Source organism: Polypterus senegalus, chromosome 7 (assembly GCF_016835505.1).
Source record: "Polypterus senegalus isolate Bchr_013 chromosome 7, ASM1683550v1, whole genome shotgun sequence".
Taxonomy (NCBI): Eukaryota; Metazoa; Chordata; class Cladistia; order Polypteriformes; family Polypteridae; genus Polypterus; species Polypterus senegalus.
Window position 1 is genome coordinate 191,986,783 of NC_053160.1, and position 20,917 is coordinate 192,007,699.

General features: G+C 49.9%; 1 protein-coding gene across 3 annotated transcripts; it reads left to right on the forward strand.

Annotated features, from left to right (window-relative positions):
* The first annotated feature begins 1,352 nt into the window (after positions 1-1,352).
* On the forward strand, positions 1,353-20,173 carry LOC120533112 (spermatogenesis-associated protein 6-like). Of its 3 annotated transcripts, none has more exons than XM_039759820.1 (13): positions 1,353-1,527; positions 3,642-3,779; positions 3,929-3,981; positions 5,268-5,309; positions 8,911-9,035; positions 11,909-12,001; positions 12,843-13,112; positions 14,548-14,635; positions 15,027-15,067; positions 15,816-15,991; positions 16,645-16,738; positions 19,033-19,136; positions 19,653-20,173. In XM_039759820.1, the coding sequence occupies exons 5-12, from the start codon at positions 8,982-8,984 to the stop codon at positions 19,129-19,131; spliced, it is 915 nt and encodes a 304-aa protein (XP_039615754.1). In that variant the 5' UTR covers positions 1,353-1,527; positions 3,642-3,779; positions 3,929-3,981; positions 5,268-5,309; positions 8,911-8,981; the 3' UTR covers positions 19,132-19,136; positions 19,653-20,173. The 3 variants fall into 3 exon arrangements, with proteins under 3 accessions (XP_039615754.1, XP_039615753.1, XP_039615755.1); XM_039759819.1 differs by having other exon boundaries at positions 3,929-3,977; XM_039759821.1 differs by lacking the exon at positions 19,033-19,136 and having other exon boundaries at positions 3,929-3,977.
* The last annotated feature ends 744 nt before the right edge of the window (positions 20,174-20,917 follow it).

The following is a 20,917-nucleotide window of genomic DNA, read 5'->3' on the forward strand; positions in this document are numbered from 1 at the left end:
GTCTCCATAAAGACATAGCAGCACCTGAGGAGGTCCCGAGAAGAGCGATGAGGCTGACTGAGGACTTAGAGGTCGGACATTGAAGGAGCTGAGCCTGTTCAGAGATTAGGAGGAGGCCTGGTGGACGTGTTTAAGATCATGAAGGGGAATCAGTCTGGTGGGCCGAGACGGTGAAGAACTGGGGGACACAGATGGAAACCTGTTAAGGGAAAATCTCACACAAACATGAGGAGGAGAACCAAAGACATATGGAGTGACAGGAAGACTTTAGGGACCCTCAGAACTCCACTTCAGCTGATTTTGGAGGAATGAGGTGGGCAGGACTGGCGAGCTTTGTTGGTCTGAGCAGCCTGCTCTCGTCCCACTTTGTCTAATGTTCTGTCACTGGGGTGATGCCCGCTGATGCCACTCCTATCATCAGAACACAGCTGGACACGCAGGTCAGTGTCATCTTAAGGACAGACCTGCGCTCTGAGGCCACCTCAGCCAGTAACGAGATGGTGGTGCCCATCGCTATTCACCCGTGACATTTGGGACCCTGAATGACAAGAGCCAGCGTAAGTGATACAGCCTGGAATGAACACACTGCACAGGTACAGAGGACTGGCACTTGCGACTTGACTTCTTCACTTCTGCCCATCTGCGGTCGTCAGGGTCACCGAGGCACCGGTGGTCTTCTTCATGGGTGTTTGCGGAGCCCCCTCATCCCTTGAATGTCCACACGCCACGCTGATCCTCCTGGGGCCCTAAGCAGACGAAGTGTGTATGAAATTCATCCTTACGAGGACCCGGCCATGCCTGACCATTCTTATGCTGAGTGTTTCTGTTTTACTGGTAGATCCTCCATTACAAAACATCTTAGTGGCAAAAGCAACGTGGACGATTCTAAAATAATAAGGAGGTCCAAAGCAATGAATTACTGTACTGGGGTGTGCTATGAATGAATGTTTAGCGTGTCCCTCTTCGGTGGCACGCGATTCACACACAGCTGTTGTCAGGACTTACTTGACTTAAGTGACGAGGGGCTTTCTGTGACTGACGTGTCCTTGTCACGTACTTCTGTCATCAGATGTTAGAAGGGTCCAGTGGTGGCGCAGGGTTACCTGTTGAAATGTGGATTTTAAAAGGGGGGATCGGCAGCAACGGCCCTGGCACCCTAGGGCACCATTCGTTAGAAACGGGCGGCCAAACGCGGCCATTGTCCACCCAGCTGACCGCACGCCGTCCCCTCTCACGGGCACGACACGCATGGCGGCCCCGCAGTCGCGTCACAGGCGCGGGCTCGCGCGACGCCTTCAGGCGGAGAAGGCCCTGTGCGCGTGCCCGCCGGTCTCCATGGTGACGCGACGCTTTAGACTGCCGCGGCCGTTACTGCCGGCCGCTCCCTGCCGTTTCCTCAGCCGGCGCTCGGTTTGTTTCCTGCGATCTGCAACTGAACCGCAAAGGCGAGCGGAGAGGATTCGGGGCTGGCGACTCGACATGGCGCAGAAGGCGGTGAAGCTTGTCATTGAGCTGCAGCTTCACGCGGTAAGGAAGGCGAGCGGCGGCCTCCGTACCTCGGGGTGTTTGTTTGTTGTGGGACCCTCGAACAAAACGCCGTGTTACGGTGGGCTGCTTTAAATGAAGCGTGTGGTAATCACGACCAAGGAAGGGCTGGACGAGGAGCCTACAGGCGCCCCTGCTAACAACATCACCTGTGTGTGATTGGGGGTTTGGGGGGCAAATGAGAATCGCCCAGCAGGGTCCACACATCAGACGGGCCTCCCTGCTTACAAGTGACATTCATAATAGGGGCGACGTGAAGGGTCCACTGGCTTTCTTGGCTAGCTCACTGCTGCCGTAGACCCCCACGGGGCGGTCACTCAGGTCCGTGCCTGGCCATTGAAGGTCTCATCTCTGGAGGGTCATACAGGGACTGGGGTGACCAAAGTCAGGAGCTGAAGCCTGGTAGAACAACAGGCCACCGCATGCAGGACTCACCTGTAGGCACACCTTTGAACGGGGTCTCAGGTGGGGGCTTGTGTATGACCAGTTCACCTCACGTGTGTGTGAGACCCAGCCTTGTGTACCCCTGACGACTTGTGGAGGACACCACACTTCTGCAGATGATCAGCATGTTGATGTCACTGAAGTGATGGCCTGTGGCACAATCTGCCAGTCCTGCCTCAATGCTGCTCCTCTGGGCCCCCCACGTCCTCCACACATCCCAGCATCCTCTACCTGCCACATATAGCGCCTTTCACATACCACTCCTTTCTTTCTTTCTTTCTTTCTTTCTTTCTTTCTTTCTTTCTTTCGTGAAAGGCACTATATAAACCAACCTCAGGTAAAGACTGGCTACTTATCTGATCTTCCTTTTCTCTGTACTGCAATCATTTTGAGTGCTACTTGGCTTTCACTCTTTTTCTGATTCTAATGAAAGGCGCTATATGAAGTAAAGCTAGCTTCACTTCATTTTTTTTTTAATATCATTTTTACATTTAACTACTTAGCATTAAATAGTTCCTTTCTCTGTCCGCTCTTCCTCCCAGTCAGGAGTTATCAGGGATGTGGAAGACGTGAAGTCACTTGGGTGTGAGGTGACTGTCCAGGCCGAGGTGCCACTGCAGGGGTGGCATTAATGACTCTACACTTACAAGGTGTTCAGAAATGAGTGGGGAGCCATAGGGCACAAAACGAGGGGTCCGCAGGTCGACTGTTAAACTACAGAAACATAAAATGAAAACCCTCTAGCGCCTCCTTCTGACTGCTAAGAGTAGCTTCTTGGGAGGCCACTGCAATGTCTGCAGCACACCAGGTGGCTAAAGTGGTGTGGGGCCTCCAAAATATGAACCAGAAGGCAGGCCAGAATCCAAACGAGCCTGCCCAGAAAAAGCCCATTCTCTGCAGCCCGAGTGCCTACCCAACTGGCTGGCTTTGGCCTACATCAGGCCAAATGGGCTTTGGCTTCAAAAGCTCAAAAATATTTAAAAGTTCTAAAATAGAATCAAAACGCCACACAAGGGTGGGGATTACTATAAACCCCTGGCTTTAAAACAGATCAGTGACAAAAATGTTTAGTAAAGAAAAGTATTATAAAATGCTCAAATGAGCAGAAATGAGGCAAAGGTGCTTCCAAAAGTGGCAATCCAAAAACAAACCACTCCAAATCCCAAATCCCAAATCGGCATCCTAAGACAACCGAATATCCAATGAGAACAGCAACACTCAGAAGCCAAAGTACTGACACCACCAAAGTGCATTGCAATGAACCGCACAGGACTGCCCTTCCTTTTATGGGACTGGGGGGAGGTCCTTAGGAGTGATGCAGGAGGTGGTCCTGCCTCTTGGGGGTCCAACCCAAAAACAACAGGGAACGTAAAGACATTTAAAGAAGCAGGACATGAAGAATAACAACTCTGTGATAAATGAGCAGAACCAACACCAACATCTCAAGAAATGACCTAAAGTGCCAAACCAAGTAAAAGACATGAGCCTGGGAAAGACCCCCGGCTGACCCCGACACTTTGATAAGAGTGCCATGACAAGTGAGTCCAGCAGGTGGCAGGAGCTGTTAATGTGAGGACGCCTGCTGCCCACCCCCCCGTCGATATGTTGGCACTGATGAAAGCTCAAAGCGTTTCTGTGGTTTGTTTCCACAGGTCACCTGTCCAGGTGTGTTCTTACAAGACAAAGATGACGTCTACCTTAGCGTCTCCTTATTTGGCCAGTATAAGAAGTCCAAATGTCTCCGGCCGGTGTTTCCACTTCTGCTTCACGAGAAAATGACCTTCAAAAAGGTGGGTGGAGCCTGAAAACGGTCAGCAGACCACCTTGGCCACCCTCAGGTGACAGAGGCGGCCACCAGCATGGAGTCGGCGGTCACATTTCATGAATGTGACCTGCTCGTCCCTCGATGTTCATTTGCCTTTCTTTGGTCCATTTGCAGGTTTTTCCACAAGCGATGGACCCTGCCATCATGGCCGACTTGTTAGAATGTATGTAAGTTTAAAGAGTCCTCGGGTCTGGAGGGGGTCACAGGACCCTGCATGCCCTCCCAGGTATACCGTGTCACAGACTGCCGCCCCCTATGGGTGGAGGTCCTGCCTGGCACGTGCTGCTCTCAGGATTGGTGTCTGGGGTCCTCCACTAGGCAAGCAGGTGCGAGAAAATGGATGGATGGACAGATGGGTGGGCATTCTGAGTTCTTGGCATTCCGGTTTGTCCATAGACACTCTGAAACGCCCCCACCTCATTATTATTATAGTGATGTCATCGCCCCGCCCCTTTCCTGATGATTTCCTGTGTCTTTTCATGCTGTGATTGTTTAAGGAGGGCAAAAACACATGGCTGACCCCCTTTAGGCAGAAGTGGGTGCCAAGGAGGAAACCTTTAAACTTTGGGTAAAATTTCACAGAAATCAGGTGACGAGGAGAGCTGGTGACAGCGGTGACAGAGCAGAGCAACTAAAGCCCAGTGGCAGTCCCAGCGCCTGTCTGGGGTCTCCACACCTGGACAGCCTGTTTCAGGTGGGACATCTTAGTTATCAGCTAAACAAAAAAGCTTGATGGTCTCCTCTTGTCTGCCTCATGTCTTATGTTCCTGTGCCCTGTATTTCCTTTTAAAAGAGCAGGTGGCACAGTGGTCAGCTCTGCCAGCTGCTCTCAGGATTGGTGTCTGGGGTCCTCCACTAGGCAAGCAGGCTGCTTGCCCTGACTCAGTACTGGAAATGGATGGATGGACAGATGGGTGGGCATTCTGAGTTCCATTTGGCTTCTTCTGCACTGCCTGTGCCACACTGCTCAGGCCTTCAGCACCTCTGCCCGCTCACTCACACCACTGCTGGGGTCAGAAGTAACCCCTGTGCCACATGGACACCCCCAGTTCCCTATGAGCCGAGCCAAGGCCAGGGTCCAAATGTGAGGCCCACCAGTGGCTACGCATTGGGCTGATGGGCTTGGCATCCAGGAGACGTGTCTGAAGTTCTCTAAGTGCTGTGTCTGGGACCCCCCATGCCTGCTGACCCCCAGGACAGTCTGCAGCCATCTGAACAGCATGTCCCTCTCAGGACCGGACCCTGCGGTCACTACACTATATGACTATATATAAGAGAGAGAGGGAACCAGACGGAGGGCACAATGACAGGGGCACGATTTGGTTTTCTTTAAATTTAAAAAAAAGGTTTTCCTCGGGCTCCGCGTTTCTGAACAATTCATTGTCACCAAAGTCGATCGTTCAATAAGCTCTTGGGAAAGATGGCTACCTTTGTTTTTTTATTTGTTTTGTAGGTGAAACTGTCAAATTTGAGCTCATCCAGCTGACTCCTCCAGGTAACTGCAGCTTCTTCATCTTCTCTTGTTGTTTGTTTCTAGCTCAGCTCGTTCATGATGTCGCCATCGCTCTGCTCAGCACACACGCTTAGTTATTTGGTTCTGAGGTCGGCTTGACACTCGGACTCGACGGAAAGTCAAACACAAGGACGAAACGGCAGCGGAAATCCAAAGAAAGATAAAAAGGCATCAACAGTGGCGCGAGTCCACAGGTGTCCGGCTGTCCCTGTGTGTGCGTGTGAATGGAGAGACAGAGCGAGAGAAAGATAGATAGATAGATATGAGAGGTGCTATATAATAGATAGATAGATAGATGAATGTGAAAGGCACTACAGTGGTGTGAAAAACTATTTGCCCCCTTCCTGATTTCTTCTTCTTTTGCATGTTTGTCACACAAAATGTTTCTGATCATCAAACACATTTAACCATTAGTCAGATATAACACAAGTAAACACAAAATGCAGTTTTTAAATGATGGTTTTTATTATTTAGGGAGAAAAAAAATCCAAACCTACATGGCCCTGTGTGAAAAAGTAATTGCCCCCTAAACCTAATAACTGGTTGGGCCACCCTTAGCAGCAATAACTGCAATCCAGCATTTGCGATAACTTGCAATGAGTCTTTACAGCTCTGGAGGAATTTTGGCCCACTCATCTTTGCAGAATTCAGCTTTATTTGAGAGTTTTCTAGCATAAACCCCCTTTTAAGGTCATGCCATAGCATCTCAATTGGATTCAGGTCAGGACTTTGACTAGGCCACTCCAAAGTCTTCATTTTGTTTTTCTTCAGCCATTCAGAGGTGGATTTGCTGGTGTGTTTTGGGTCATTGTCCTGTTGCAGCACCCAAGATCGCTTCAGCTTGAGTTGACGAACAGATGGCGGACATTCTCCTTCAGGATTTTTGGTAGACAGTAGAATTCATGGTTCCATCTATCACAGCAAGCCTTCCAGGTCCTGAAGCAGCAAAACAACCCCAGACCATCACACTACCACCACCATATTTTACTGTTGGTATGATGTTCTTTTTCTGAAATGCTGTGTTCCTTTTACGCCAGATGTAACGGGACATTTGCCTTCCAAAAAGTTCAACTTTTGTCTCATCAGTCCACAAGGTATTTTCCCAAAAGTCTTGGCAATCATTGAGATGTTTCTTAGCAAAATTGAGACGAGCCCTAATGTTCTTTTTGCTTAACAGTGGTTTGCGTCTTGGAAATCTGCCATGCAGGCCGTTTTGCCCAGTCTCTTTCTTATGGTGGAGTCGTGAACACTGACCTTAATTGAGGCAAGTGAGGCCTGCAGTTCTTTAGACGTTGTCCTGGGGTCTTTGTGACCTCTCGGATGAGTCGTCTCTGCGCTCTTGGGGTAATTTTGGTCGGCCGGCCACTCCTGGGAAGGTTCACCACTGTTCCATGTTTTGCCATTTGTGGATAATGGCTCTCACTGTGGTTCGCTGGAGTCCCAAAGCTTTAGAAATGGCTTTATAACCTTTACCAGACTGATAGATCTCAATTACTTCTGTTCTCATTTGTTCCTGAATTTCTTTGGATCTTGGCATGATGTCTAGCTTTTGAGGTGCTTTTGGTCTACTTCTCTGTGTCAGGCAGCTCCTATTTAAGTGATTTCTTGATTGAAACAGGTGTGGCAGTAATCAGGAAATTGAACTCAGGTGTGATACACCACAGTTAGGTTATTTTTTAACAAGGGGGCAATTACTTTTTCACACAGGGCCATGTAGGTTTGGATTTTTTCTCCCTAAATAATAAAACCATCATTTAAAAACTGCATTTTGTGTTTACTTGTGTTATATTTGACTAATGGTTAAATGTGTTTGATGATCAGAAACATTTTGTGTGACAAACATGCAAAAGAATAAGAAATCAGGAAGGGGGCAAATAGTTTTTCACACCACTGTATATGATAGATAGATAGATAAATGGCGCTATATGAGAGATAGATAGATAAAGTGAAAGGCGCTATATAATAGATAGATATGAAAGGCGCTATATAATAGATAGATAGATAGATAGATAAAAGGCGCTATATGAGAGATAAAGTGAAAGGCGCTATATAATAGATAGATATGAAAGGCGCTATATAATAGATAGATAGATAGATATGAAAAGCGCTATATAATAAATAGATAGATAGATAAAAGGCGCTATATAATCGATAGATAGATAGATAGATATGAAAGGCACTGTATAATAGATAGATAGACACGCACACATTTGTCTGAATGTACACTAGAATGACTATAAAGTAAGACAATTCAAAGTAAAGATAGTCCAGCCTAGCTGGTGCGTCTCGTGTGTAAAGTTTCATATTTAGACTTTTAAATGTCTATTTCTATGTACAGATATTAATAAAAGCCACCCCCTTGTCAAGGACCAGTGACACGGGGACATTTGTGAATCCGCCATCTTGTAAGAATTCGTTAAGCCGGTGTATGAAGTCCTCCAGTTTGGGCGCACGTTGCACTCCTTTACGGTCCTTGGTTATGTCGTAATGGTGGTTGTGGTTCCTTGCAGCCCCAGTGCTTGCCCAGCACCATTTCATTCTCGAACATTTCAAGTTGATTCTTTGAGAAACTTCCTGATATGTAGAAGAAAAAATCACTAATCATTATGTGCCTTAGCCTGAGCTACTGACGTCCCCCTGAAGTGACGACCCACTGGTATTTCACACATCCCTGTCCTGGTCATTCACTGTGTGCAGAACTAAATAAAGAAAAAAAATCCCTGTTAAGCCTTTCTTTATGCAGAAGGGTCTTTTGGAGACTAAACGTGGTTGCCCTGTGGCATCGCTCTGAAGAACCTCTCTGGCATTTTGATTTTTAAGAGTGGGGTCTCCGGTTCTGAGGGGTCTACCAGGTTTCCCTTCTGACCCTTTTCTTAAGGAGTGGCCAGTTTTTGTTGCTTATTCTGCCTTCATTTTGGCTGCCTTGCTATTTAAGACTCCGCCCCCTCAGTTAGCAGTTAACCAATAGCAAGACACAGAACGGGGACAACGTGTTCTCAAGTTGAGTCGACGCCCACTATTAACCCCCGAGGGTAATTTGTCATTTCACATGACCTTTGGGGTGACCGGCTAACAGGTGTCCCTCACACAACATCTGACATTAAAAATAAGGTGAAGGGCTGGTGACGTTCAACTGCTCAGGTCACCAATGGTGGTCTTAGAAAACTGAAACACCGACATGCCACGAACTTAAGAGCAGCTTTGATTAAAGCCGAGATCAGCTTCTGATTAAGGAACTGGTTGGAATGAAAATGGTTGGAGCCCCCGACACGGCTGGAATAGAAATCAACGAACAGCAGAAACGGGTCACTGCAGCGGCGTTGCTTCCTGTGGCTCGCGTCTGTTGTGCTTGTGTTGGTAATCGAAAATCAGGGGGGTTTAATGTGTATTGTAATTAAGCCCCCACCAGTACATTTCCTCTGACCTGGGGGGTCCAGATCTTGAGAGTCGCATCAGCGTAGTGCGGTGTTGAAGCCCCTGTGTGTCTACGTGTCTGTCTCGGGGGGCATGTCACTGTCTGGTCCGGGATTGCGCACGAGGACGAGAGCGGCCATTCACTTTGTATTTCGTTCTTCTTTTCGAGGGGGAGAAGCCTTGGCAGGCTACGAAGAAGACGTCTGAAGATTTCTGTTTCCAGAACCCAAACTGGCCCCCATGCTGCCGGGCGTCGACCGGGAGGTGCTGATGAGGCGGACGTCGTCCTTCCCTGTGAGTTGACCGCAAAGAAATGAGGGGACGAGTGAGGGATGAAATCTTAAAAGTGCTCATTCACGAATAAGGGTCGAAGGGGCGGGGCAAAGCAGGGGGGTGGGTCTAACTTCCCAGAATAAAATTCCTAAAAACGAAAAAGATAAATTCCTCCCTCGGCGCTGCTGTTATATAGCGCCTTTGCTCTTTCTGTGTGTGTGATATGTGAGGAGCCACGTGACACTTATGGATACAAGAGGCACGTGAAAGGCGCTATATATTTAATAAAGATCTCATAAGGCAGTAGATCAGATGTGAAGCGCACGGTACACGTAAATAGACAGAGAGCTGGACGTGAAAGGCACTTCATAATAAATTGGACTTCATTTGTCCTCAGGGAGAAAGGTTTTTTTTTTTAAGAAGTTCAATAAATTAATTACTTAAATAATTATTTGTATTCTTATTGCTATACAATGACAAACTAGATACAGTTTATATAAAGGAGACTTTGACTTTATTGGTGGCTACACTGTGTGACATTTACAGTATCGGCTTGTCATGCTATAAGAATATTTATTTAGTTATTGAGCTTCTGTAAGAAGTCCAAACTTCACCCTGAGGAAAGCTCCCTCTCTATTATATAGCGCCTTTCCTACCCCTTTCTCATGTTGTACCCTTCACGTGTAACGTTTAGTGTTGTATAGCGCCTCTCATCTCCCTCAGACCCGCCTGTTCTACCCAGTGCCGCTCTGCCCTTGCTGAGGGTGGCATGTTGGCACAGTGCTTATCCCCGATGCTGCACCCCGGGTTCAGTCCTGTGCCTTCTCCCTGTCCATGTGGGGTCTGCGTGTTCTCCCTGTGCCTCTGCCTGCTCCTCTGGGGTCTTTTCAAGTCGACTGGCAGTTCCCGGTCGTTGAGCTCGATGGTGCCAGGCGACTTTCAAATGCCTTGAGGAGAGCTGAGGATTTTATTTTTATGCTTGGCATGCGGCCGTTTGTTCAGATTCAGTTCTCGTCTGTGGGACTCCATTAGTTGGTTGTGTGTGTCTGTAGGCACATTGGGTGGGTTTCGAGTTTTTTTCTTCTTTTGTCGCCGTAGTGCGGGCAGGCCGGCTAATGTCCAAAGACTTCGTCGTTTCAATGCCGTCGCTTTTTTCTCTAATTCTGCTTATGGCCACAAGAGGGCGCCACACACTCACAGAACAGCTTTCTTTCTTTCTTTCTTTCTTTCTTTCTTTCTTTTTTTTATGGCTCCTCTTCCTTTGTACGGTGGGCTTCTCATTGACACCACCAGTCTGACCGCCGCTGGAAGTTGCTGGATGCTGCGTGTCACCTCAATGTGGGCCGCTGGTGTTTTAAACGAATGTCAGGGGGTTGGCGTCTCCTCTGGGGTGGGGTAGGGGGATTCCCCGCGAGCTTATAAAGTGGGCGGCTGGACGCTTCTTACAGTAATTCTTCCCTCCACATCACTTTAATTAAGATGTCCGGCTTGTGAAGATGGACTCCTCTTTCATGGGGGTCCAGTATTTAAGGACCCCAGCTCCGCTTTCACTTTTAGTTCCCCTTTGAAGATTCCAGGGGTCCAGCGTTGACACTTCTTGGTTTGGTTGGTTTCTGCTCCAGAAGTGGACCCCCAAACCAATGGGAATTCTTTCATAGAGGCAGAGGTGACAGTCAGGTTGTCATTTGTGTCACGGTGTGGATGGTGGGTGCAGATCTCCATGTCACTTGTCATCATTTGGCTTTGGTCAGTGACATGTGCCTTGTCCTGAAGATGAACTACAGACCCGAACAGACAGAGTTCGACATGATGCGGTCCTTTGGTCCGTAACGCAATGCCATGTCTAGACTAATATCACAGAGGCTGGCACAAATGGGCATCCTGTGCAGTGTAGAATGGTGCCAAACAAACGACTCAGTTCAGAAAAGACAAGACTTGACACCACAGAGTTCCTGTCCCTAAGGTCAGCATATCCAACAATCAGGACTTGTCTTCAGGGCACCACTAGGGTCTCGTTAGGAAGGCACCACCAGTGTCTGCCATGTTAGGTGAGGACTGGAGACCAGGGCAAGGTGTGAACAGTTGGGTGATCTTAATGTGCAATTGGAGACACCAGTGTAAGTGAAAGAAAAAAGTGTGTAATGCCCACCTGGGGCACTAGAGGACAGGGCACTGGCACCCCCTGGCCACATGAGGTCAAACAATATGAGAGAAGACCACACAGGCCAAGACAGCATCCCTCTGCCCAGTGGGGGGGGCTTGGGGCACCGAACAGTGCAGTGAAGCCTGGCAGCCACTAGAGGGATCTATGGGGGGGTATTAAAGGTCAGTGGTGGAGACGAAAGGTCAGAGGGCGAGTGGTCAGAAAGCCTGAGACTGACCGTAGGAACAGCACCTGGGGTCAAGAGAAGTGAGGGTAGGGGGTGATGAAGAGCATCTGTATGGCACCTGAGGGGCAAACAGGGTGGTAGATTAGGCTCAAGTCCTACACTGGTAGACCCAGAGGGGCAGCTACTGCTGTGTGTGTGTGTTTACCTGATGATCCTTTGCTCATCCCTCCTTTCACTGGTTTCTTTAAATACAGAAGCTCCTTGGCCACCTTGGCATTTTTCTGGCTCAGCACTCCCTTGTGTCATACTGACATCTGTTGGCTGATGACTTACAGATGTGCCTAGGGTGCCCGCCTCCTTTGGCCCAGCTTCTGCTTCAGTGGGTTGCCCGTGTTTTGTTCACCCATGTTTCCCTCATAATTGGTGAAGATGCCCACTTATTAGTGCTGATTACTACTAGATGCTGTGCCATACAGATGGTGTGTTGGCTCCTCACCCGCTATGCCATTTTCTCTGCCACCTGCTTGTCTTTATGAACATTTTTCTGTCTGTCATCCTCTGCAGGGCATTGCACCAAAACTGGAGTTTTCAACAAAAACAGTCATCGCCGAGTTCTCGCCCATCTCTGACGGCCACTCCAGCCCCAGGACATCCTTGGTAAGGCCACCCTGTGTCTGTCGTCCCCTCACTGCCATTGAGTTTGTGTTGTATGGTGCCATTCACCCATGGCATGCTGTTGGTGCCCAAAGCCTGCCTCTCCACTCCTAGTGCCAGGCTGTGCTTTTTGGTCCTCAAGGAGGCTCAGGCAGATGCCATGATGTCCACCCATAGGGCCCACCCACTCCCCATGCTACATAAAAATTGGGCTGCTGCTAACTGTGAAAGGTGCTATAAAAAGACACAATTGTGCCATCCCTGATTCGCTGAGCGCTGATCACGCCATTCACCTACAGAGCTGACCTTTCCTATTCAGGCAGCCATTTTCTTCTGTGGCCATTCGCCCACTCAAAGGCGCTATATAAAGCCAGACATGTGCCACCTCTGAGTCCCTAAGCACTGAGCAGGCCATTCATGTGCACAGCTCACCTGTTATACCCAGACTGCCAAGTTCACCTTATTGTGGGTATATTACTATATAAAAGCAGACACGTGCCCCCCGAGTGAGTGGGGATAGTAGCCGCTCACCACGCTGCTCATTTGCTCAGCTGACCTTTCCTATCCAGACAGCTCAGTACCTCCAGATGCCCACTCTGGTGGGTGAAGCCCCCTTTCCCTGCTGGTGACATAACGTTGGGTTCGGTGAGAAGGCTCAGCCACCAAAATGGAATTTGTAGTTTCAAATTTCATCCACAAGGGGGCACACTGACAATTACTCTGGCACATTGGCCTCTAGTGCCCATTCTAATGGAGCAGCCTGTGATGGCATGTGCTTTGAAAGGCGCTATATGATAGATACTTTACTGGATTGTTTTCTTCTTTTCAATTTTGTGAAATGCAGGAAAAGTCGTCAAGAAAAGTAAACATCGGGAAAACACAAAAACTGAAGAGCAAACCTCTGAAGAGCCGAGCGAGTGCCACCAGGAGGCCAGCGACCCTAAAAGGCAGAAGCCGTGGGAAGCCAGCAGTGGAATTCCGCTCCCGCTCCCTGTCACCCCGTCTCCAGAGAAGACCACCTGAGTATTCCTGGAAGGACATGCTGTGCCCGTTGAGCCTGGCACCACACACACCTGTGGCCAGACGTGAGTGGGACTCAAAGCCACGGCAGGAGGTAGGTGGCTAGCCAGAGTTGGTGGATTTGGGCTGAGGTGTTTGATGGAATAACGGAAAGTGGCATGGAGGGCATCAGGGTGGCAGAGCAGTTGGGGGCAGCACCTCCAGGGAGCACATCATTGCCTTGTTTGTGTTTATAGACACAAAACAGAAACTTGGAGGCGTCTTAAGTGGAGTGAAATAGCAGGGGCCTGCTGTACTGTAGGGGGCGCTGCAGAGACTCTAATTGCCACAAGAGGTCAGCGAGGGGGGCTTGTTAAGATCAGAATGTCCGAAAGGAAGTCCAGAGTTGGGGGCAGGTGGTCAAGTGGAGGGCAAAGTGGGAGGCAGAGGGCATCAAACCAACGATGCAGTTTTATATAGCGCCTTTCATAGTCTGCCTTATCCCCACAATCACCACATGTGCAGTATGCCCGTTGCTCATTTGAGGCTGGACAGTGCGTCAGTAGTGGGGTCTGAACCGGTGACTTATATAGCGCCTTTCATAGTCGGTCCAACCCTTAGACTCCTCATATATGCAGTACACTTGGTCACATGACACAGAAGTGTGAGCCCCGACAGACAGAACTCATTTAATTATTCAATGGTGCGGTTTGAACCAGCGACTGTAAGGTTATATAGCGCCTTTCATAGTTAGGACTCCTTCTGTATGCAGTAGACACTTTTCCGCATTTCAGATGACATGACTCGGCTGGTGTTGCGCAGTTAGACGAGGGTGCAGTCAGATGTTATATAGCGCCTTTCATAGTCCGTCCTATCTGCAGAAACGTGATATACGCTAGATGACCGTTGCCATTCCTCTGCAGTTTCTCATTCGGGGTGGACCAGTGAGTCAATGATGGAGACTGTTCTCTAGTGACTTTGTCATTTTATATAGCGCCTTTCCTAGTAAATGTAACACATTTTTACGTATACACAGCTGGGCACTGCAGTTTAAGTGAGTTGCTCGAGGTCACACATTGGCGTCAGCGACTGACCCCAGTTACTATGTGACGTTACTATCCCGTCCCGAGACACCTTATTGATACCCTGCAGTGACTCATTCACATGGCGAGTACTGAACCAGCTGACTTGGTCGTTTTATATAGCGCCTTCAGGTGTGTGTTGCACGTACAGGTCTACAGCTGGGCACTGGCAGGTTAAGTGACACAAATGGAATTCTTCAAGGTGCCTGACCCAGGGATTATGCCACCTAATATAGCGCCTTTCATGGTCACCAGTCGGTAGCTAGCAGGCTAAGGCCTGAATGTCCTGAATTTGTGACGTTATATAGCGCCTTTCTGAGTGAAGCTCCTCCTGATGAGCCCCGTGGCCGCTGGCGGACACTTCTTTGTGTTGACGGCTCCTTTTGCTTTCAGAAGTTTTACTTTCTTTGTTCGTCTGCCCCCCCGCTAACACCTTTGTCCTTCTCTCCCCACCGTGACGACCGTCAGACCAAAGACGAGCCCAGCAGGGGGTCACCAGCTTTTCTGCGGAGGTCCAGATCTCGAAGTGTTTCCCCGACACTCCGGCCGACGACAGGTGAGTGTCTAACTGAAGCCGCGTCTCGCTTGGTTGTTGTCCACGGTGGGGTTTGTTCTCACTCTGAAGCCCATGGGGGGCTCCTTTAGTCCTTGGGTGGGCAGTCTGGGGTCTTCCACCTTGAGGCCGGCCTGCTGTGTCCACCCTAGAGGTGTGCCACCCTTCAAGGCGCTATATTCACTTTGAATCCAGTGATGTGAAATAAAATACACAAAGGAATACGTAATAGAAACACATCTGATGACACAGTTTGGTGTTTTGATTGACTGATTGATTTATTGTCACATTTCTCAATTCTTTGTGTTTTTTTTTTGTCCCCTACTGCCATGCTGATGTCCACCCTGTCACTCCGATGTCCTCCCAACTTTTGGCTTCTCTTTTTGTCCCGCAGTGACCCACAGGAGCAGCTCCTTGCAAAGACCCCAAGAGCAGGTACAATGTGACAGTGTGTGTGTGTGTGTGTGTGTGTGACACGGGTGACGTCTGCCCAGGCCAGGCGTGTCATTGTCATAAATGTCAGCCTATTGTCATTGTCCCCTCTCATCTGGTATGTCATGTACAGTGCACCTGACCTGACCTGCTCCGTGCCATCACATTGTATGTGGGTGACATGAGGACAAGGCCAGGATAAGACCCCCACGGACCCCTCCAGAGGCCCACCTGCACCATACGTCAGTAATAAATGAGGGACAGGAATGACTTGAATTAGAATGAAAAACCCAAATGCTTTCTGTCGGGTCTTTTACGGTTCATTACTTCACTACGGGGAGAAGAACACGACCTCGGGATGAGTGAAGTGTCCTTCTCTCCGTCTGTCCGTCTGTCCCTCCTCGTGATGGCGCAGCTCAAGGGCCTGTGACACTTTGGGGGAGGGGCTCACGTTTGCACCCATTAAAGTAAAACCCCTGGAAGGGGTGGGGGCCCTCATTCGGTGTGTGGCATCGCCTACTCTGATCTCTGTCACTCTTGCCAGCCCGGGCATTGCCGCTAGTGGCTGGCCATGTCCTCCATTCTCCGACTGCCAGTAAGGTCAGCCCTTAACACCCGTCATTAGATCTGAGCGTCTCAGGTGTGGACAGTTTTGCACGTTGCTGCCCAATGTTGCTCATTAGCGCCCGTGGCACTGCCATCAACGCAGCTCTTTGTGCTGACTAACTCAGTGCCGTTGTATCATTTGTAGACTTTGGATGACCCAGAAGACAACTGGACCTCGACTGACACCGATGAGCTCAGCGACTGCATCTCCATTTTGAACGCCAAGCCTGCCCAAAAAAGCTCCTCAAATGTGCCATCCTTGGCCTCAACGATTCGACAGTCACCCAGCCCTGCAGCCAGCTGCTCGTCTCCTAAACAAAGGTCAGTGGCAATAGGGAGGGCAGTGGCAGTCTGATGGGCACCTCAAGTGGTATGTGAATGCCACTGTGCCCTCTCCTCGGTGGGGACATTGGCAAAAAGCTCCTCAATGTCCCCACAGTACGAATCTGTAACGTCCATTGGTGCCCATCATTCAGCTGAATGCCAGTTCAGTTGCCATGCCTGACTTCTCTACTGTGGTCAAGTGACATATGACATGAGGTAGGTCCAGAGTAAATGTTGGGGTGCCAGCTGGGTCACCCTATTTGAATAATGACGTCAACAAGAACAGAAATAAACCCTGGGGTACAAAAACAAGCAAACACCAGGTGGCAGCGCCTCACTTGCATGGTCAGGTCTGAGGTGGCACTCTGTCCTGCGGTGACTCTGAAACTTAATGAGACGTCATCCTCAAGGACACAAGGAGCACCGTGACGTTATGGTCCTCTGAGCAGAAGGGGCGGAGCCAGTTGTCGTCACTGGGCGTCGCCTTGGAGCTGCACAAATACAAAGAGAGCATTCCATGAGTGACAGCGCCCCCTCTCGTCTCGGGGTGGGGTTGCTTACCTCAGATGTGCATCTGCTCCCCCTATGCAGACAGGTTTGAAAGGCGCTATATACGGCTGCTTCACGGTCACCTCTGTTCACCCCCACAGGGCGCATGGGGACAATGAATACTCCTGGGATTTGATCCACGAGCGAGTGAGACGACTGCTGACCTCCTCAGGTGCCCGAGAGCGACTGCACTACGTGAGTATGGCCGATGGGATGGGGGTCCGGAGAAGCCAAAGGGGGAAGTGGAGATCAAGTGAGGTGGGCACTTTAGAGAGGAGGTGGCAGCTTTACGGTGTGTCCCCTTACTGCTATATGGTGACCGATGCTGTCAGCGCTCAGCTGCTCGTGTCAGATTATTAAAGCTGTAATTCTGTAGGCAGGACCCCCACTCACTGCCCACCTGCTACTTGCTGTGTGTAGTGGACAAACATGCAGTCCACCCATAATAAGTTCAAACTGTGCCATTGTGGGATGACGTCTGTGAAAGTAAACCCCAACGCCAGCACAAATTGTTAAAGATGAATTTTAATTCTGCCCGACAGGTGGCGCCATTGCACAAAAGCTCAATCTGCGCTAAACTCGCCTCAATAGCTGAACGTCGAAGTCCTCATCATGCCAACGTCTCTTTACGCCTGGCACTGCTCCGGCAGACCCTCGGACCCTCGCTGCTCTCTTCGTGCCTTTGCTCAGGTGTGTGCAGGAGCAGCTGGGGGTCTGAAGGTCTGAGCCCACTGAAGTGACCCGTTGCCTGCGTTTGTGGCCTCACACAACTCGCTCTTCAGGGGGAGTCAAAGTCGTATTTAGTGCTTTAAGTGGAAACAAATTACTGGCAGTGCAGTGGCAGTTGGTCAAACAGTCACACGGGGGCATGGGGGTGTAGGGGGTCGTGGGGGCCCACATGAGGACTCACGAGAGGTGCCACTTAGAAAAGAAGCCATTCAATGAACTGTAGATCACCACAATGAAACGACGGTCATTCACAGTGTGGGGGTCCCGTCAATACACTGAAACTAACATCGTTGGGTCGTTGTGATATAATGGCGGTCAGTCGAAAGTGGGGTCCGGGAGTGGGGGTCCTTTGCACGTTCAGATGCCAGTACTGCATGTTGAAGTCAGAGGAGGCGCTGGCACTGCTTGCCACGTCAGGAAGCTGTTTGTTTCTCACCATTTAGCACTGAACAGAGACTGCCCATTTCTGAATATTCATTTGCATTCTCGAGTACCTGATGATGATGATGATGATGATCCCCCTCGCTCCCTAATGTCACATAAGCTATGCTGACTGTCCTCGGCCTGCCGCCCTCCATTGCTCCTCTGATCTTCCACAACTGTGTCCCCTGCCTGCACATCTCACACTACAGAACCCACAACGTCTGTCCTCATTGTCCCCATCTCTGTAAGCAGATCCCACCCAGGATCTTCCCTGAGACTCCTCAGAGACCCCCAGAGCCAGGCTGGCAGAGGGCCTCATAAGGGCTGCTCTTTAAAAGTCTCCTCCACACACACATACACACACACTCAGAGTCTTCACTCCATTGGACTGTGTCTCTTTCACGGGCTCCACCCCTTCAGACAGCATGTCCCCTCAGACTCCACCCCCTCAAACTGTGTCCTTCTCCCAGATTTCACCTCCTTTTTTATTCTTTTTTAATTTTCTGGGGGTATAAATAAAGTTCTATCTTTCTATTATATTATATAGTGCCTTCCCTATCTATCTGCTCACATCCTCTGTCGCTATCTCTTTACTAAGCTCCGCCCCTTCTGTCAGTCCCTTTGCTAAGCTCCACCCCTTCTGCCAGCCCCTCTCTCTCTCTCTCTCTCTCTCTCTGAGCTCCACCCTTCTGCCAGCACATCAGACTCCGCCCCTTTACGTCTCAAGAGGGATCCCCACATTCACGGCGGGTCAAATGTCAAAGAACACCGGAATTGAATGAAATGTTTACAAATTCATTGGAGCTCATGTGGTGCAAGAAGACCCCCACTGCTGAAAACCCCAATCCCGGCTCACTCCCAGTGCAGCCCTCATAACGTCAAAGCCCCCCGATGATGAACATGACTGCGCTAAAAGAATTCACCGTCTCAAACAGTCTCCGTTGAACTGGCCAGCTGGCAGCTCCCTCGTCACCGACAGACCCCAACGCCCTGCCAAGCTGACACATCTGTGCTTGTGTTTCAAGTCACCCGCCAGCACCCATCACGCTGATTGTGTTCCTCTCTTCGGCCCCCTCACACACTTTTTTTTTGTCTTCTCTTTCCTTTTTCTGCCAGTCAGTAAAGGATGGCATGTAATTGGCCAGCTGACTGGTCGCTTTATTGTGATTGGCAGAGAAAAGCATCCATTGAAGGAAATTGACCAATCAAATGAATTCAAGCTCACTCCCTGAACATGAAATCCGTGAAATGGGAGCAACTTTGGGTTTTCTCACATTAGAGGGTCCCGCATGATGTAAGAGAATCTGACCAGATGTCCTTGATTGGTTGCTTGACAGGGCGCCACGGAATCCGAGGTGGACAGAGTCCTCGACCGACGGGCCATCTCCCCGAGTGTGTCGCCGAGCAGACGTGTCCTGGAAAGGAGGCTCTCCTGAGGAAGGTAACGAGGAGTGCTGTTGTAAACCTCCATTGGAGTGGACCACCAGGTGACTGCCCCCTGCAGGCACCGGCCGTGCATGTCACATATTTAAGAGCGTGACAAGTCTGACCAACCAGCAGGTGGCCATTCTGGGCTGGCCCTTAGCTCATCTGTTGGCTCGGCCTGATGTGTCATCGAGTTTTTCACGTCGGCTCCCTCACTTTGTAGTTTTTTCCAGACCCCAGCAGCTCCTGGCGTAAAGAGAGCTGCCCAGAAGTAAACCGCAGTGCCCTTCCTCTTAGTCTCCACTAGGTGTCCTCATAGCTGATTTGAGTTAAGGGCAGGAGCAGTCGAGGACCTGGGAGTCCTGGTGTGGACCCCATGCCTGCGGCCCCCTCTCCTCCAGAATGAAACGCTTTGATTCGCTGAGCCTATCAGAATAAAGAATCACCGTCAGCTGATCCTCAGAGTGCCACGCCGGACTCCGTCATTGGTTTTGTGTTTTTCACCCTTCAAAGTCTCTCACTTCCCTTCCAGGTGGCTCCCTGGCCTGCTTGTCATCGGTCACACCCTGCATGACGTGTGACGCCTGCCCACCGGAGCGGCCCAGAGATGGCATAAGGGACGACGTAGAGGACTTGGAGCGGTCCGACTTTTTAATGGTTTGGCTTGCCGTGTGTTTAGAATGTGGTGCTGTAGATGAAAGGATTACGGTGGAAACGTAGAAGAGAGAGGTGCCATCTGTCACCACATTAGCGGTGGCAGCCACGAATGAAACAATTAAATGAGAAGAAGGCCGGAACTTCAGACAACAACAAGAAGATCTGGAACTTGGGGGCTTGTTGTTCATTGGGGGTGTTTGTTACTTTGTGTTCCACTGGAACTGAACTCCCCTCTTGTCACCTGTTGTCACCTCTTGTCACCTCACGTCTCACCGTCGTCGTCTTTAGTGTTCTGAAGTACAATCGACGCCCAGTCCTTTGTAGGTTTGTAGAAATGATGATTCCTCTTTCTGTTCATTTTATAAAATCTCCCATTAAATTACGTTTTACAAATAACGACGGCGGTCACGGCTCACGTCTCCTTACTTTACACCCAAGTCTGAATATCTGCCTGCTCTGTCCAACACAGCCGGAGCATCGGGGGGCCAAGGACATCACCCAGAGCCACTGGCCGGGACTACGAGGACCACGAACACACAGTGACTGTGTGAAAAAGTAAGTGCACCCCCTGTTCAGGGCGCTCTTTTCCAATATTTTAAGGCTTTGTGTTCGCCGTGTCTTAATACCCCATTGGCATCTGAGGGACCCTGAGAGGACCAAAATCCTCTGACCTGACCCGATGGGACAAACATGGAACTCTGTGTCTGATGAAGACCACCACCTGCCTAATGGTGGTGGACCAGGAGACTGAGAGGAGGACCAATGCAGCCAAACACTGAGGGGTCAGAGTGCAGGCCACCTCAGACTGGGGTGACAGTTCAATGACCTGAAACACACAGCCAAGTCCCTGAGCCACTCCAGCGTTGTCAAGTCTTGGGGGTGTCCTTGAGGGTCCCAGCCACAGCCCAGACTTCAGCCCTTCAGAACAAGATCTGAAGATCGCAGCTCAAGCTAATGGAGCTTCAGAGGATCTGCCAGGTAGAATGGGCTCAGCTGCTCAAAGCCAGGGCTGCAAAGCTTCTAGAGACCCACCAAGAAGAGCCGAAGCTGGCATGGCCACCAAAGGGGCTTCTACAAAGTACTCCAAGACTTCTTCAGAATTCTGAGAGGACATGTCGGTCAATCTCTATATGGACACAT

Coding starts and splice junctions, on each gene's coding strand:
- LOC120533112 (XM_039759820.1), top strand. CDS start 8,982: ATGCTGCCGGGCGTCGACCGGGAGGTGCTGATGAGGCGGACGTCGTCC. Junction 13,113..14,547: donor ACTCAAAGCCACGGCAGGAG/GTAGGTGGCTAG, acceptor GACGACCGTCAG/ACCAAAGACGAGCCCAGCAG. Junction 16,739..19,032: donor CCCGAGAGCGACTGCACTAC/GTGAGTATGGCC, acceptor GTTGCTTGACAG/GGCGCCACGGAATCCGAGGT.